We start from the raw sequence: 15020 nt of genomic DNA, 5'->3' as shown, positions 1-15020 counted from the left end.
CTTCTCCTTACGACATCCTTTGTTGCATGCCTATATTTAAGGACGTGGATTCTCATAAGAAGTTGATTTCGAGATGGTATACAATTAAAGTTGAGGCCGACTGTCCTCTGAAGGTCGATAGTGAAGATAGTGAGGAGATCTTTCCATTTTGGGAAGGTGAACTACCAAATTGCTCTAGCTTTGCAGCCATAGTCCCCGATTTGTATTGTTTCGGTAGCAATCGTAACTTTTATCCTGATCGTAATCCATCGGTTTCTGCCTATCACTACAAAAAACACATTTTTTGCTGACTCATGATTACTGACGTGTCAGGTCGTCTGACACGTCAGTAAATCCTGCTGACGGGGCTTTCCTGATGTGTTTCGGTCGTGAATAATGTTGGTGTCAGGAAATGGGAATTCCTGACGTGTCATTTTTGGCACGTCAGGAATTACTGACGTGCTAAATCCAACACGTCAAGAATTTCCTGACGTGTTCAATTTAACACGTCAAAAATAATTCCTGACGTGTCAAAAATTGACACGTCAGTAATTTCCTGACGTGTCAAAAATTCACACGTGAGTAAATATTCTGACGTGTAAAAATTGACACGTCAGGAAATTCCTCACGTGTCAAAAACTGACACGTCAATAATTACTGACGTGTCAATTTTTGACACGTCAGGAAATTACTGACGTGTCAACTACTAACACGTCAAGAATTACTGACGTGTCAAAAATTGACACGTCAGTAATTCTTGACGTGTCAAAAATTGACACGTCAGTAATTCTTGACGTGTTAGTAGTTGACACGTCAGTAATTTCCTGACGTGTCAATTTTTGACACGTCAAGAATTCTTGACGTGTCAAGAATTGACACGTCAGCAATTTGGTTCAAAACGAACCAAATTTGCCGACGTGTAAAAAATTGACACGTCAAGCACGTCAGTAATTCTTGACGTGTCAATTTTTGACACGTCGGCAAATTTGGTTCGTTTTGAACCAAATTTTTTCCCTCCCTCCTATATTTTTTGTGATTTATTTCAGGACTATACCCGAATTTTGTGTTACGGTTCACCTGATATTCAATCTATCCATCAAATCCATGCAAATAATATACAATTTTTCCATCAAATAACATACATCATATCCATTAACATCAATCACAAACTATCCATCAAAACTAACTTCAACACACCATAATAACACAAATAACATAATATATATACACCAATCACAAATATATATATAAACTAACTTCAACACACCAAAATGACGCAAATAACATAATATACACCAATCACAAACTATCCACCAAAACTAACTTCAACACACCAAAAATGTCACATACTAACATAATATACACAAATACAATTACATCAACTTATACACAACTGTGAATAGCCTCAAATTCTCAACCAGACTAGCGATCATTGACATCCATAGCATCCTCTCGACGATGTCCATTACCTGCAAATGATAAAACAAACAATATTCACCAATAAAACAACCACCAAACAAATAAAATCCACTAACGGTAGATGATAATACAAACAATCATTGAGCCCGAATACAAACAATCACGTCGGTAAAGTGAAAGAAAAATGCCCGAATATTCACCTAACTCAGTTGTTAATTATTCCACAGTAAATGATATAACTAAAATAGGTAAAACGTTGAAGTTAGCAGAACTTTGATATAAAAAAAAATTAGAAAAAAATTAAGTCAATATATATATGCATGGTCACAGAGCAATCAATAATATATAGACATGAGACAATGAACTTCGTTTTTCCCATGGCAATTATGTGAGACATATGATCTTCTTCTTTTTTCCATTGCAATTATAGAACTTCCATATAGGTTATTAATCTTGGGGGTTCAATGGAAGAGATGATAAACACAAAGGGAAAGCGCCCTCCCTAGCATTGAGTGCATTTATATCTATTTATATTTAGAGTTACAAAATTAAGTTTATGAAGAACTGGTCTTGATGATATTGATATGCATGTATTGCTTCGTGCCATGCAGTTATATCCATTTATACGTGCATGAATAACTCTAAATAATTATCTCAACCAGCAAAACTCTAACCCACATCCATCACCAAACCAACCATGATATATAAACCAAATTTAAGCAAGATTTACAACATCATTAATTATTTAGAATGACTACAACATATCCAAATTCTAAATATATATATAGGGACAGTTACATATCCAAATTCTAAATATATATATAGGGACAGTTATAAAACTAAATTGACTATTAAAAAAAGTCAGTACCTGATCCACTGTCGACCGACGATCGCACCATCGCAAAGGGTGGGGAAGCATTGTCTGGTGGGGTGTGAAACCGGATCATTTCCTCAAGTTGGCGAAAACGGGCGTCAAACCTTGCCTGACGTTCAGCCTCCTGTTCAGCTGCCTGTCGCGCTACCCGGGCATTGTTCTCAGCCATCTGCTCCGCCACTTGCTGGGCTACCCGCGCATTGTTCTCGGCCAACAACGCATCCATCTCTTCCTTGTGCTTCGCCCTCTCCGCGTCAAGCGCTCTATCAAGTGTGTCTTGTGATATCGTGGAGTACCTGACGTTTCCTGACCGTGTCTGTGACGGTGTATAGTATGAGTGTATGGTCCCCCACACAGGCAGAATATTTGGTCCGGCCATCCGAACCCTACCGGCATACTCAGGCTTATTTCCCATTGCCTGGGCGAATGCGTCGTTTGGCGCCCACCTGACCGTTCCCTCTGTGATGCTAGACGATGCTGCAGGGTCGGTGGGTATAAGCTCATTCATCTTTTCCTGAATGTCACATTAATTATTGAGTCAGTGGGTCGCACAACTGTTAATCGCAAATAATTTATCAAATATACAAGCAAAACAACATATGAAAAGTGAATATCATACACATCTCTCCTTCACAATATCATTCGGCTATCCACCGCCCTTCTTCGTGTGTGACTTGACATAATTGTGTGCACGAGTAGGTTGATGGCCCAAACGTTCGGCCTGCATTTAAAATAGGTAATTCATTTATTTTTAAATATATCAAATGATATAATGTTAGATATATATAGAATAAATTACACACGTACCTCCTCATGTGTCAACCTGGCATAGCTCATTGATCCGGTGCAATGTGGTGAATCATTTAATGCTCGCAAGCTCTTCATTTTCGCCGCATACTCCTACACAGTTAACACTTTTAATATGTTAATACCAATACAATTACAATAAATGACAGTACACAACACTAAGAATTTAACTCATGACCTACCCTATTCTCCTGGGTACACCATCTCTCCAATAAGATATCCAGATCGACGGCATTGTACTCGCCTAGCGTCTGTCCCCCCAGTCTTGCCCGTATAGTGTCCGGCGTATCTTCCTCCGTAATGGCACATATTTTTTTAAGATCGTGCCTCCAAGTCCGCAGCTTGGAGCCCATATCCTTAAATGCTTCATTTTTTACTGCTTCCAAGTTGTACTCGGGTGGAACGAAAAAGTATGCCTGCACAAGTTCAACATTGATAAATTAAAAAATAAAATAAAATATGTGTATATGCATTTACTTACTAAACACACATATATATTTGCAACTTAGAGCGTATATATACATATATACATTACTAGTGTTTAACTTATTATTAAAAAACATACCATCAAGGCGTCCCAAATATCCTCCTTGGTACGGTCCGGTACCTTCGACCAATCGTCCGGTATTCGGACGAAATTTCCGCTCCTAACTATGTCTCCTGTCATCCGTCTGAACCGCACGGCACTAAATCCAACGGGCTGGCATGATGCATTGTACTCCAAAATGATCCGTTTGCCGGGGGGGACTCCCGGCCGCCTGTGCGAATCAAGAATGGTAAACACCTCAATAACGGTGTTTCCTTCAGAATCAGTACCTAACAAATTAAAAAATAGAAAGGTAAGTTATTTCGAATTCAATACTAGGTAACAAGTAAATTAAAACCAAAATATGCACGACATTAAAGCATATATACTTACTTATGATCCGGACCTGCCGAGGGCCTAACCGGGCGTCGGGAGCAGGGTTGGTGGGCTGCGGGTCATCCGTGGCCTGTGCCCCACCAACCATGTGTTCCTGGGCCTCTGTCTCAGTGTCCTCCAGACCTGCTTTGTATTTTTTAATAATGTTTAGAATTCTATAAAGTTGTAGTTGTAGTTAAATATAATTGATATTGCACCAATATAGTTAGAAACTTTCAATCTTTTGAATCTTTAAAAAAACAGTCGGGCGTACCTGCGCTATGCTGGATGTAAAGCCGCTCGACATCGCCCTCATAACTCTGTCGTAACTCGCTGTACGGGTACGAATCAACCCGAAACCCGGTTTGGGCCATGCCTGCCCGAGTGTATGGAGCATGGACAGGGGTCTCCCCTTCCATCGTACTTGGAAGAACTGGTCGATATCCTTCCTGTATCCCAAGAAGCTGAGCAACGTCTTGTTGCTCGCTGTCATCAAGTTGGCCTGCCGGAGACCCAGGCGACGTAGATTGCCGCACTGCGGACGAGCCCCTGCGTGCTTTCCTCTTCCCCCTTGTACTCATGGTACCCTGTAAAAAACACCACAAACCCAATTAATTTCTTAAACAATGTATGAAATATTTACTACATTAAGTATGCATGAATAATAGTGCTACATGAGATATATATCAGATTTTAGCAAATGCACAGCTTAATTAAGTGTGTTGATGTAATGTGCATGTAGTGAACAACTACCAATCAAAACATAAATATAAAATTAATTATACTAATATACATACGCTTCGGTTGGATCTAAGTCGTGTCTGACGTATTCGATATGATCTTGTAGATCGTGATCAACATTTCTGGGCAAAATAAGAGGCTCACACTCGTGGTAATTGGCACATGAATCTTGATGTCCTTCAACCTGACCAACGTCGTATATGTTTCTAGGCTTGGTCCTTACAGCGCAAGCCCAATCTGGGCACCTATCATCTTGTACGTAAAATACCTGGTCAACTTGTGAAGTTAGCACATACGGCTCATCAGAAACCAGTTCTCCCGTGTGGACAAGGTTTTTGAAGTTGACAAGTACTATACCATACTCATCCACCTTGTACCCCTTGTCCCTTGTGTTGTCTGCCCAATCACACCTAAACATAACGTACTTAGTCCTGTCGTAATACTCAACCTCAACTATTTCCGTTAACTTCCCGTAGTACGTGTCGCCATCAAGAGTCGGCACACACACCCCGCTATTCTGAGTCCTCTTTCCGGCATCAGATGCAATAGTGCGAAACAGCTTGCCGTTAACCACATATCTATTGTATCTGACTGCTGCCTCCCTCGGCCCTCTACAATGCATTACCAATTTGTCACCAAGTTCATTCCTGGATCGCTCGTCCAATCGATCGACCTGTGAATATATTACGTACAATGGAAACGCACGGTTACTAGCTTTAGTTGATTTTAAAAATTGCACGCAAATAACTCCGACAATTGTGATAAGGTAAACATCACATCATTCTTACGTAGTCACGGTACCACTCGCAGAACAAGTCATAATGTTGGGTCTCCAACTGAGCCTCTGTTGTTCGTCCCCTATTGCATGATCGCCTAAGCGTATCTATGTGCATCCTACAATTCGAAATTATGTTAATTATAATTCAATACGAGCAATATTGTTACAAGTTCATTGAGCATGCAATGTGCCAACAAAAGATCTCTACTTACGTCCGCAATTGATGAAACTCGTCCAAGTTGAACATAATATACCGGTGTATCTGTGTCATTGTGATTCGGTCGAGTCGGACTCGTGTTCCATTTCCCTTTGAACCATCCAGATTTCTTTGTATCCTATTGTGAAAGGTTGGTGTATTCTCTAAATATCTCGAACAAAACGTCACCAACTCAGTTGCTATGTAGCCCTCCGCAATGCAGCCCTCAGGAGCCGCTTTGTTGCGCACATTAGATTTGAATACTCCAAGGCTCCTAAATATGAACCAATACATATTTTCAGTTTAGTTAGTACTTGTCATGTATTGGCACCTGAAACCAAAAAATAGAAGAATATCCGTAAACAAATTTTACCTCTCTGCCGGATACATCCATCTATACTGTACAGGTCCACCGAGTCGGCATTCACGGATAAGATGCACGACCACATGAACCATGCTCGTAAAGAAGCTAGGGGGGAAAACCTGTTCCATCTTGCACAACGTGATACAGATGTCACACTGTAGTCGGTCAATATCCTGTTCGGTCAATGTTGTTGAACATAGGCACCTGAAGAATGTGGACATCTCAACAAGAGGTCTAACCACATTGCTTGGAAGTGAACCACGCAATGCAATAGGTAGAAGCTGCTGCATCAGTACATGACTGTCATGACTCTTTAACCCCGATATCGTACGGTCCTTAAGTCGTATACAACGAGAAATGTTCGAGGCATATCCGTCGGGCACCCTTACATTTCGTAGCACTTTCAAAAAATGTGTTTTATCATCCTTGGACATCGTGTGGGTAGCTTGTTGAAAATAGGTCTTACCATCCTGCGGGTCCACAAATGTATGAAGTGTACGTCTCAAGCCCATTTCTTGCAAATCTAAGCGGGCGGCGTGGTTGTCCTTCGTTTTCCCTGGAATGTCCAGTATTGTACCAAGTATGTTGTCCATGACGTTTTTCTCTATGTGCATAACATCAAGATTATGCCGCAATAAATTATCTTTCCAATACGGCAACCTAAAGAAAATACTTTTCTTCTTCCACACTACATGGCCATTATTCGTCTTCTGCTTTTTTCTTTCTTTTTTCTCAGCCTCCCTTGCCTGACCGGCGTTCTCATCCCCAAACACCATCCCTTCTAATTGGCTTATGACTTCATCTCCACTTGGCACATCAGGGGCACATTCTAGTTCTACGTTGCCGTCAAATGTGCTTTTGTTTCGTCTCCATGGATGATCCATGGGCAAGTATCGCCTGTGCCCCATATAACACCATTTATGGCCATGTTTTAACCATTTTGACCATGTCGAGTTCATACAGCACGGACATGCCTTCTCACCCTTGGTAGACCATCCAGACAAATCTGCATATGCTGGGAAGTCATTAATTGTCCACATCAACTGCGCTCGCATAACAAAATTATTTTTCTTTGAGACGTCATATGTGCGAACCCCTACATTCCATAGTTCTTGTAACTCTTCAATTAAGGGTTGAAGGTAGACATCTATATCCATTCCAGGTGAACTTGGGCCCGGGATAATCAATGATAGTATAAAAGATGTGTGTTTCATGCACATCCAAGGAGGCAAGTTGTAGGGTACAACCATTACAGGCCAAGTGCTGTGCGATGTAGTCATATTCCCAAATGGATTAAATCCATCAGAGGTTAGTCCGAGCCTTACATTCCTGCTATCCGCTGAAAACTCCTGATGTAAATTGTCAAATGACTTCCATGCTAAGCCGTCGGCTGGATGCCTCAATACGCCATCCTTAGTGCGGCCTTCTGCATGCCACCTCATAAAGCGTGCTGTATGTTCTGACATAAACAACCTCTGTAGTCGTGGTATGAGTGGAAACCACCGCAACACCTTCACCGGACGTTTCTTGCCCGATGATATGGGTTGACCGTCCTCATCTAAATTGATTGCTTCCGTCCATTTAGATTCTCCACATACGGTACATGAATCCAACTCTTTATTGCCCTTCCAGAATAGCATACAGTCATTACGGCACGCTGGAATCTTCTCATACCCTAGTCCCATGTCTCGCAAAAACTTTTTCGCCTCATATGTATTAACTGGCAGAGTTTCACTAGTCTCGGGTAGCAACTGATTGATGAACTCTAGGAAAGCCGAGAAAATCGAGTTACTAACTCCACCAACACACTTCAAGTTGTACAGGTGAACAGTGGCACTTAATTTGCTATGTTTTGTCCCAGTATGAAGTGGCTTCTCCGCATTTTTTAGAAGGGCATAGTACTTTAGTGCATCGCCTTCAGCGGCTTCTTCGGTCACAATTTCCTCACCCCCTTGCACTACGGCCTTAGGCTCACAATTGTCTTCCCTAACTACTTCGTGCATGCCGAATAAATCACGCAACATTCCGTGCATGTCTCCACCCTGATTTGCACATGCACCCGCATCTGAGGCCGGGCGATTGGAATTAGACCCGGTATCAGGACCCTGTACATGCTTCTCACCGTGATAGAACCAAAGTGTGTATTCCGGCATCATTCCTTTTCCCCCTGTCAAGTGGTCGAATACGAAACCCGGCGGGTGGCGCCGGTTATTTCGACAAACCTTACAAGGGCAATAGATGAATCCATCAAGGGTTCTACAGTTACTAACTGCAAACTCCACAAACATTCTACACCCGTCTCTGTATTCCCTCGTACCCCTAGACTTTGTCATCCAACTCTTGTCCATTTTTATCTACGTACATGAGTTAGGAATAAATACATAAGACTTACAAATTGTATACATACTTTCAAGCACATGCATGTATATAAACATAAACCGATACCTAAATATTTGAACCACATTAGAAATATAAACCTATACATTCTCGTATAGGGTTAAATTGTTTATGTCCAAAAATATATACATATTCATGCGTATCTACATTCAACCGTACTGAAGGGTGTATTTATAACCCTTATCTATTATAATTAATCTACAAAAACCAAATAAAAAAAAAATACTTGATCCAAAATTTAAGCATTTTCTTTGGTGGGGACCCTAAACAAATTAATTATAGCTAGCTTATAACTTATAAGGTTGTTCTAGTACATCTACCGAGCTAGGTTCGTTACGAGGACCCTAAATACAATAAATATAGCTTAAATGTCGTTAGCCTTTGGCATGAATTACTAGATTAATTTCTTTCATATTAATCACAATTGTAACAAAATTCCAACCAGTTTTTAGGTAATATTAATTTTGATGCGTTATATTTCAACTTGAAGAAGCTTATAAGTTCCTCAAATTAACCAAAACTTTGGACCGTTTTGTATGGTTTTTTTTGTTTGAAAAATAATATATGTGGGATAGAATGAAGTAAGAATCGAATTGAATATATTTTGCAAGTGTTTACGTTATGTGTTTAATTATGATTAGACTTCTTAAAAACACTCAAAACAAAAGTGTGATAAAAAAATAGTGTAACAAACAAAGTCATGACTTTGTACAAAGAGACTTGTTATTCATTTATTTTTTTTAGAATAAAAAAATCTGTAGAAAATTTTTAAAAATATATAAATTAAATGAAGAATAGAAAAATAGCTATTCTCATGTGTGAAAATTTTGAATAAAAATCCAAAGAGGAAGTCAACTCGATGCATTCCTATATGAGTTGTCTCCATCTCAGCCTTCGCAGTCAAAGTTGGAAGCTAGTTTCAAGTTGAAAGTTCAAACCAAGCAAGCAAGACAATGCCACGTGTTCCACAAGAAAGCTCTCTAGTTTCTAGTTTCTAGTTTCTGGAATTAAAAGCAATCATGTAACTTGCTATTTACAATTTTGCATCTTCAGCCACCCACTCAAATCCATTATATTCTCAAAACTCGGAAAAATAAATATCTCGAACAAAATTAAAAAGTCATATTTATGGAGCTACTTAAAAAAGTCATTGGCCTTAATTATATGGCCAATGACATAATGATATGGGTAAACAAATTAAGATGAATCTTACAGTTAATTAAGGCCATATTATATAGCCGGGCAAACAAATTAAAAAGAATATTAATATGAATCTTGCATTAAGATGAATTAAGATGAATCTTGCATTCAACTAGTTTTTTAAGGCCATATTAAAAAGAATATTAATATGGCCTTAAAAGTGTATCATATAATTAATTAAAAAGAATATTAAAAAGAACATATAATGATGAATCTTTATCATTTTGCATGCATCTATATTTTCAACGTACAATTAGTAATTAATTAATAAATATTCCTAAAAAAAAAAAAATTTAGCTCACAAATACTCAATCCTATACATTATTGAAACATCATGCGAATATATGACAAAATGAAACATAAAATTTTGCAATATACACCATAATGTATATATTTTATATATTCTGCAATATATATATATATTACCTAAAAACTATATAAAATAAAACAATATAGAACAACACAATATATGCATATATATATTCTGCAATAATAAAACAATAGTATATATCAAATAAAACAACCTAAAACAACACAATATATGCATATATATATATATATTAATCTGCAATAACAAAAAACAATAGTATATATAAAATAAAACAAAAAAAAAAAAATATATATATATATATATATATATATATATATATATATATATATATATACCTGGCCTGTAGGTGAGTTGGAGGAGATTGGCGGAGCAGATTCGGCCGGAGAATCGCCAGAGACGGCAACGGCGCTGTGGAGGCGGTGGCCGGCGACGGGGAGTGAGCTAGCTAGAGTGGTACGTACGGCGCTCCGGCAGAGAGATAGAGCTGATCATGGCCGGAGAAAATATGGGAGAAAGTAGAAGAAAATGAGGAAGAGTGAGAGAGGAGATATGCAGAAGAACAAAACCAGGTGCCGGCGACTGGCGGGAGAGAAGAGAGACGCGCGAGCTGGGTGCAGGGGGATGAAAGCGCATGTGCGTGTGGTAGCAGGAGGGAAAATCAGTAAGTGGCGTAGCAGGTGCGTGCGATGGGACGGCCAGCAGGCGCTGGCCTTCCCAAGGCACGCTCCTGACGCGCCACATAGGCACGTCAGGAGTTCCTGACGTGCCACATGTGGCACGTCAGGAACTCCTGACGTGCCTATGTGGCACGTCAGGAACTATTTATATATATATATATATATATATATATATATATATATATATATATATGTTATAATATATTTAATTATACATGTTCTTTTAAATAGCATATATATATATATACATGTTTATATGTTTATATGTTTATAATATAGTATTAATTATATTAATACTAATATAATTTCCATTTTCCTCTTTTGTATTTCATTTGAGTTCTCATGTATTTGGTTTTATTTGATGTACATGAATAGTGCAATTAATCTTACAAACAACAATTTTCATTTTAATGTACGCATGGCTAAAACCTAATTGATATATAGCGTACATGATATATATATATATATATATATGTGTGTGTGTGTGTGTGTGTGTGTGTGTGTTTGTCAAAACGTTAATATCATCGATCACCAATATTGTTACTTTAATTATTTTAATTAATGAGATACCAAATTTGGTATCTCACAATTAAATGAACGAGATCGAGAAAAATGCATGTTATACGTACATATATATATATATATATATATATATATATATATATAGATCCTTTAGTATAATTTGAACCATGCATGCACGTTAAATTCATGTTATATAAATATCCTTTTGCATGGTTTTGCTATATATATATATATATGGTATCTCGAGTAAAACATGGCTAACCGTTGGAATTTTTTTTAAGTTTTGAATGTTCAAATGGAATGGGTTACGGTACATGCCACATGAAGAAAAGTATATATTAAAGTACTGGTCGGTGCTTGTTTTCTAAAAATTAATTTTATTGAATGTTAATTGGGATTCGATCATACTGTACAATATTAAATTACCCTAATAATGTTTGGATCATATATATATATATATATATATATATATATATATATAAATTGTTGACGTGTCAAAATGTCAACAATTGTTGACGTGTCAAAAGAACACGTCAACAATTGTTGACATGTCAATTGTTGACGTGTCAAAATGACACGTCAATAATTATTGACGTGTTATTTTGACACGTCAACAATTATTGACGTGTCAAATTAACACGTCAACAATTCTTGACGTGTTAGTATTTGACACGTCAGTAAATAATAAATCAATTATTTATTAATTTTAAAATAATATTATATTAAATTTGACTCAAATTTACTGACGTGTAGAAAACAACACGTCAGTAAATGCTGACGTGTTGAAATCAACACGTCAGGAATTATTGACGGGTAGATTTTAACACGTCAGTAAATAATTTGTTGACGTGTTAAAATTGACACGTCAACAGTTACTGACGTGCCAAAAAAATATACTGTTTAACACGTGAATAAATGGCCGTTTTTTTGTAGTGTATGCTTGTAAATTGGACGTTACCGCCGCCCGTCCATCTACGGAGTGGATTCCTGTTATGCCAATGAAATATCCTAGACTCGATGCTCACGTCTTTGCAGTAGACGGTAAGTTTCATGTGTTGGCTGGAGATATGACTAATTCTTGTTCAAACGGCCTGGAACTAGAGGTTTTTGACCCGCTGACTCAAAAATGGGAAGAAGTGCCTGATGATCCTCCACTTCCGGTGGAATCTAAATTTATTTCTGCAGCTCTGGAGAATCCAAACCGGATTCTCGTTGCCACAAAAACAGCACAATGCCCTCGTTTTTCAAGGACTTTTATGAGTACTTTCTATGCATATGATGTGCGGCGTCGTTCCTGGGAGAAGCATGCTGAGCGCAAGGTAGATGCCAGATGTCCTCGATCTGGGATATAGCGGAAGGGCCGTAGGTGCAGTAGGTGATACGCTGTACTGGTTAACAGACGCCACAATGTTGCTTTCCTACAACTTAGCGCAGGACCTGTGGCTCAAAGGGAGTCTGAAAGGTGTAGGGATATCATTTCTTGATAAATATGATGACCCCTACACACCTGGTTTCGTTCATCTGGAGAACCAAATGTTCTGCGTTTTGCAGTGTGCATCTTCTTCTGAACTTGAGTGTGTCACTGTTCATGTTGAGCCCACGTCGAGGAAGAAGTTGGTTATATCGGTAGTTGCTATCCGGAAATACGTGACGGAACTCCCCACCCACGTATCGAAATGTCTTTCGCTGTAAGATTCTTGCTTTATTTCTCTCCATATTCCTTTATTTTTTCCCAAACACAAACATTTTCTGTGCGCATTTTGGCTACTACGCACTAGTTCTGGTATTCGTTTTTATGTCTTGTACAATGAATTTCTTAAATAGGAGCTATTAACTGCTAGCTTGTATTTGATTGTCAAAATAAGCATGTTTGCAAAGGACTTTCTTAAGAACATATGCTTTTTAAACAAATTAATGGGGAAAAGGAGATAGTTAATATAATTGAACATTTTGATTCTTAGTTTTTGAGTTGGATGAGCAATATAATTTTCAATTTTTTCCAAATGAAAATGTATGGACATCTTTTGCTATTTTCTATTTTTTTTGTTTTTGTTTTTGTATGACGTTTTCTTTAAGTGAGGAGGAGAAAATTTGTGAGTTTAGTAAGAGGCCCGAAGGACTCTAGATCTCAATTACATTAATCAAGTGATAGGCAGAAAACCTTTCTCAATAAAGCATATTGTCTCATTATGGTATTAATAGTTTGAGGGTGTTGCACACCTACTTGTTTGGATGTCGAACATGTTTGGTATTAAAATTTTTTGCAGAAACGTTCGTGGACATGAAGTTTTAGCTCTCTGCAAGATCTTTAGAAATTAGAATCTACAATAAACGTGTGTTGACATAAAATTTAGATATCTACAACATCTTAGCAGTCTTCAAATTATTAAGAGACAAACATTCATCAAAAGTTAACCTACGACCCTCTTAATGTAGTTCTTGAGCATGATGCATTTGCAAATATGTAAATAGGACTCATGGTGCTTCCACCAAATTTTTCCCTTAAGCATGCACTAGGAGGAGCAAATTTAATATGCACATAACGTTACTGTTGGTTATTTGTGTAAGTGCTAATGGGTTTTAAAATTGCAGGGGTAAGCATGAGGTACAAATTAGCGAAGAAGCCAGCCAGGCAAGAATCAAACAAAAAAAATATTATTGAAGCACGGGGAAAGAGAATTATAATTCTAGGTTGCTTTCTTAATCTCTTACGTTTTCATGTTTTTCTTGTGTGAGAACTGTTATTCACTCACGTTAGCTTGGTTTGATTTGATGAGGGCACTGAAAACATGTATGCACAAAAATAATTTTTATTTTGTGATGAATTTTAATTTAAAGTTATTTGTTGAGGCTCCCCCATATAGAAATTTATTATTGTTTTTCTTTCCTTTTTTTCCGGTTAGCTTTACCTTTGGCCCCACTTTTTCGTACAAGAACAATTTTGCTTGTTCGACAAATATTTAGTTAAAACTTAATTAGATAAAAAAACACTTTTTTTTAGCTATCAACTTTTTCAAAACACTTACATCTGGCTCAGTATTTTAACTATTTACTTTCATTTTTTCATTTAAAATACTTTTTTGGGGAAAGTCCACATAACCCCCTCAAACTACCACTCAATTGACAATGTCCCCCCCAAACTACAAAAAATTGTCAATGTTCCCCCCAATGGCAAAATTATCCTTAGTAAAATATAAACAAAAATACTAAAACTTCTAGAAAAAAACCTAAAACTAACAAGAAAAAAAAAAAAAAAAAATCCAAAACTTGGCCAATTTTTTCTTTTTTAAAATCAATTTTATCAAAAAAAAAATTCAAAATTTCGATTTTCTTTTTTATAAAAATTGAAAATTTTCGTTTTTTTATTTTATTTTTGTTTTATAATTTTATTTAAATAAAAATTTACGTTTAAAAAAATAAAATTTTCGCTTAATAAAATGAAATTTTTTGTTTTTTTAAAATAAATTTAAAAAAATAGTTTTTAAAAAAAAATAAAAATTTCCGTTTTAAAAAATTAAAATAAAAATTTTTGTTTAAAAAAATTGTTTTTTTAAAAAATATTATTTTTAAATTAAAATTTTCCGTTTTTTAAAAAAATCAATTTTTTTTTTAATTTATAGGGGTATTTTTGTCTTATTGAGAAATTTATATGGGCATTTTTTGTCTTATTGCTAGCCTTAGGGAGGGGGGGGGAGGACATTGACAATATTTTGATAGTTTGGAGGGGACATTGTCACAATTGAAAATTTGAGGGGATATTGTCAATTGGGTAGCCGTAGTTTGAGAGGGGATATGTGGACTTTACCCTACTTTTTATTTTTATTTTTTTTTATC

The 15020-nt window shown here is 37.0% G+C and overlaps 1 protein-coding gene across 1 annotated transcript; it reads right to left on the bottom strand.

The window, feature by feature from the left end:
• Positions 1 to 2918: 2918 nt before the first annotated feature.
• LOC132173327 (uncharacterized) lies at positions 2919 to 3746 on the bottom strand. Its single transcript, XM_088518492.1, has 4 exons — positions 3645 to 3746; positions 3262 to 3495; positions 3080 to 3172; positions 2919 to 2993 (listed from the first exon to the last, which is right to left on the bottom strand). The coding sequence occupies exons 1-4, from the start codon at positions 3744 to 3746 to the stop codon at positions 2919 to 2921; spliced, it is 504 nt and encodes a 167-aa protein (XP_088374618.1).
• Between the last annotated feature and the right edge of the window lie 11274 nt (positions 3747 to 15020).

This window comes from Corylus avellana, chromosome 7 (genome assembly GCF_965113065.1).
Source record: "Corylus avellana chromosome 7, dhCorAvel1.hap1.2, whole genome shotgun sequence".
NCBI lineage: Eukaryota > Viridiplantae > Streptophyta > Magnoliopsida > Fagales > Betulaceae > Corylus > Corylus avellana.
This window is presented reverse-complemented; position numbering and strand designations above follow the sequence as displayed.